At 40.8% G+C, this 3,889-nt stretch overlaps 1 protein-coding gene across 1 annotated transcript in view; it reads right to left on the minus strand.

Annotated features, from left to right (window-relative positions):
- Positions 1–669: 669 nt before the first annotated feature.
- LOC107099387 (AN1-type zinc finger protein 3-like) overlaps positions 670–3,889 on the minus strand; it is a 20,551-nt gene continuing 17,331 nt past the window's right edge. Inside the window, exon 6 of the mRNA XM_015397481.1 lies at positions 670–2,911. Within this exon, the coding sequence (XP_015252967.1) occupies positions 2,757–2,911 (155 nt within the window). The 3' untranslated portion in view covers positions 670–2,756. The remainder of the gene's footprint in view (positions 2,912–3,889) is intronic.

The raw sequence follows: 3,889 nt of genomic DNA on the forward strand, positions 1-3,889 counted from the left end.
TTTAACACAAGTATCTGTACTTTTACTCAAGTACGGAAAGTGAGTACTTTTGCCATCTCTGTTGATGACTGAAAGAAATCTTCTGCCTCCGTTTATCCGTTTACTGCAGTCTGTTGAATTCATGTTAATGTGGATTTAAAGACATTTCAATTAGTGGAAAAAAATTACAGGGGGGAAATATAATTATTTTTTTTAACTTTAATTTAAACAACCAAAACTTTAATGACCTCCATGCAGTACCTCTGTGGACCCCCTAGGGGTCACGGACCCCCTGTTGAAGACCTCCACTTTAGGTTAATAGACGATATTAATTAGGCTACATATGCTTCCAGAAACAAAAAATATATCCACCATTTATTTATTTTATTTTTTTACAACTAGACTACTGTATATACACTTTAACTATGGATGTCATGATATTGATAGATTTTGTTGACTTTTGTTTTCTGTTTAGTAACATAACTTGATAAAACCTTTTCTAACATTTTGCAGTATAAAATAATACAATTATGTATGAGTCCTGTTAATATCGGTCACTTCTCAAAGCTTCATCGGTTTTTGAAAGTTGTTATCGGGACATTTGAACAAAACTCTCCTGTAATAATTTGCACCAGTACTGGTTGGGTTTATGGTGTCCGATGTACGGAAAGAAGTCGACAAACACAAATGCACCATCCTCTAATCCAGTTTAATTTCCTCAGCAGAAAAATAAAAGTGGAACAAGATAAAATTAAGAGAGAAAAAAAAAGGACAGAATTATGTTCTTGTTTTATACATTGAACTAAATATGCCACTCTATACTAGGGTGTAAGTAACTCAAACTGATATAAGGTTAAATAATTTTCTTCTTTAAAAAGATACAGAAAGATAATCTTTTTTTTTCTGTTTCTCATAAACACTCAAAGGAAAAAAACAAAAACAAAACACATATGGAAATGAGAGCCAGTCCCAGAACTTCTCCAGAATCCTCTCACGCTTCAACGCGTTGTCAGAAAAGGCAGGAGAGGCGAAGGAGGGAGGAACGCCGGGGTGTGCATGAGGGTTAGCATAGCCAGTGGTGTTCCACGGGTTTTCAACCCGCATCAAGTTTTACGACTTTACTTTGCAGAAGATCCCGTTTTTGTCTCAGTTCTCCAGACTTCAAGTTTAAAAAAAAAAACAAAAAAAAACAACTTAGTATAGTCCGGCTTTCCCTCGCTGCGCAGCGGGTAACGCTGCTCTCTACGTTTATTCAGAACCTGTTTAACAGATTTAAACCTTTAACTTTTACAAACACTGGTGCCCAATGCCCAAATGAAAACAATGAGGAGGGAGCAAACTTCTGCGAGTCATGAACAAAAACATGTTAGAAGACTGAACAATATGCACAGCACAGAGTCCAAGCAGTCAGGCTGTGTGGGCGAATCCAGAGCGAGCTCAAAGCGTGGCGGCGACAAAAACAGAACCTCAAAAAAAAAAAAGGGGGCGAAAAAACAAACAAATTTAAGAGTTCACCTCATTTCTGCAGCCAAAGGATCAATGAAACAATAGAGACGGTTTAAATCTGTGATGTCACAAAGTGGAAACGGCTCAGCCAATCACGAATGAGAAGTTTAGGAAACGTAAACTTGTTTTTAATTCTCCACATCAGCGTGTTTCCATCACAGGTTTAAACCACGTTTTATTCCTGTTTTTATAAGTGAAAGCTCAGAGGCAGACAAGGTGACTTATGCTAAAATCCACAGAAAGGTGAAAATAAAATTCTAATCATTACGTTTCTAACAGCTTTCTTCAATCCCAAAGAGAACGAAATCCATCACAGAATGATTTCAACTTAATTAAACACCATCGAACTTCAGGTGACATTTTCTGTCCAAGTTTAAGTGAAAATGAAAAAAACAAACAAAAACAAGGTGTGGTTGTGTCCTTCCTCTCCGTGTTTGGAAAACCAGTACCACTCAGTGAGACAAACCGGGACGGCGGCGAGGAGGATCTGCTACAGAGGATTTATCTGATTGGTTTCTGTCCGTTAGTGTTTCCTCCTCATGAATGTTAATATTGATGATTTAGTCCATGTGAGCAGAGGCAGGGACTGGTTGGAAAAAAAAACTCAACTAATCACCACCACAGCCACACATTTAAAAACATGACAGCATCAGACCTGGACGCCGTGCTGCTGCGGCTAGAACCGAGCAGAATGAGATCCTGGTTCCGATGCTGCACATGGATCCAAATATGATGAAAGGAAAAAAAAATAATAGAACTAAGGAAGAGACCCCCTGATGGTGACCTGAGGAGTGGCCACGGGGCGGAGCTGCGCCCACGTCACGGCAAACGGAAGAAAGAATCAAACGGCTGAAAAAGAATCCAGATGAGCCAAAAACAGGAGAACAGTTCCTGTGATGAATGCTTGATGAAAGCCTGACTGGATCCGTCTCTGAGTCCTTCCTCTGGAGGAGGGGAGGGTGGGGTTAAGGCTGTGTGTGTGTGTGTGTGGGAACATGCTTGACTGAACGGGGCCCCCTAGTGGCCATGAGGGGCCTGGAACAGAACAGTCTGAACAGATGCTCCAGGCAGGAAACCAGGACTTCAACAAGCTTAGATCCAGATTTATTGGGTCAGATGCAGGATGTTAGAACCTAACCCCGCCCCTCCCCTCCTCTTCGCTTTAACCACCCCTCCCCTTCCCTCCCGTCACCCAATATTTCCACCTCCTTTTCCTCTTCTTTGTAAGTGCCTCATCTCTTTAACGGGATGGCTGGTCACCAGGTGGCCAATCAGGAGCACTCCTCCCCGATGCGTTGGCATGAGCGGCCCACCTTGCGGTCCAGCTTCACCATCTTGAGCACGGCCTCCTCGCGCCCGCGGCCCAGATGGTCGAACACGCAGTCGTGCTGCTCTGGTAGACGGTGTAGCATGCAGAAAACGTAGCCTGGAGGGCAAACAGGAAGGGTAGTGAGGCAGGAGGCGGGGCTAGGAGAGGGATTTTATCCAAATAAACACAAAGTAATATTGTTCATAATCTAAAATTCTATAAATAGGAATTAATAGATTAACAGACCTTCGCGGTCTCTAAGGAGAGGGGTACCCTACTGCAGTAGAGCGCCACCATGATGGATCATGATATATTTGGACTCAATTCAATAATTTTTTATTTTTTTTTTGTTACATAAAACTGCTGCTTGAACACTTTTCTTTACCATTTTTTTACCAAAAAGTTCTGTCAAACGAAAATATTCCAGTCAGAATTTCCTGAGAAATCTAAAGCTAAGGTCATTAAGGTCATTAAATGTGAAACGTCTCATTGATTGTAAAAAAAAAAACAGCAGCTCCCTGCAGTTCTGTCTTTAAACACATAAATATGCCTGTTTTTTGTTTTATAACCATCCTTTTCTACCTCCAGATGTGAATTTACACTTTCTCTCCTGCTAGAAGGTGCAGCTCAGCTCAGTCCTGCCAGGAAATCCATAATGTCTCTTCTGTATTCAGCTCTTTCCTTTTTTTCCCCCTTTCATTCTGCCAGGCAGCCCCCAGCATAATACCGTCACCGCCATGTTTTATGAGGCTTTGGTTAAAGCAGAGATTTTCTATTCCACAGAGCCTTATGATTATTCCTCTGCCAGCAAGGATTTCTGGGGATTTTGTTTCACCAAGGTTTCTATTCTTGTTCCCGTTCCATTAAAAGATCAATTTGTAAACAGATCATTTTAGTTTTAAACTATTCGGGCAAATTCTGAATGCATGGATTTGATATTAGAGTGTCAAGATTTTAGGGCAACTAAACAACAGTTTTGTTTAGTCATTAAAACACCTTTTAAATCTGAAATATCCAATTAACTATGTCCTGCTTTTCTATCAATCTATGTGACGAATCATTCAAATGGATCCTTGTGTGCTTAAAGTCGTAGGG

The sequence above is a fragment of the Cyprinodon variegatus genome, unplaced genomic scaffold (assembly GCF_000732505.1).
Source record: "Cyprinodon variegatus isolate N-32 unplaced genomic scaffold, C_variegatus-1.0 Scaffold865, whole genome shotgun sequence".
Classification (NCBI taxonomy): domain Eukaryota; kingdom Metazoa; phylum Chordata; class Actinopteri; order Cyprinodontiformes; family Cyprinodontidae; genus Cyprinodon; species Cyprinodon variegatus.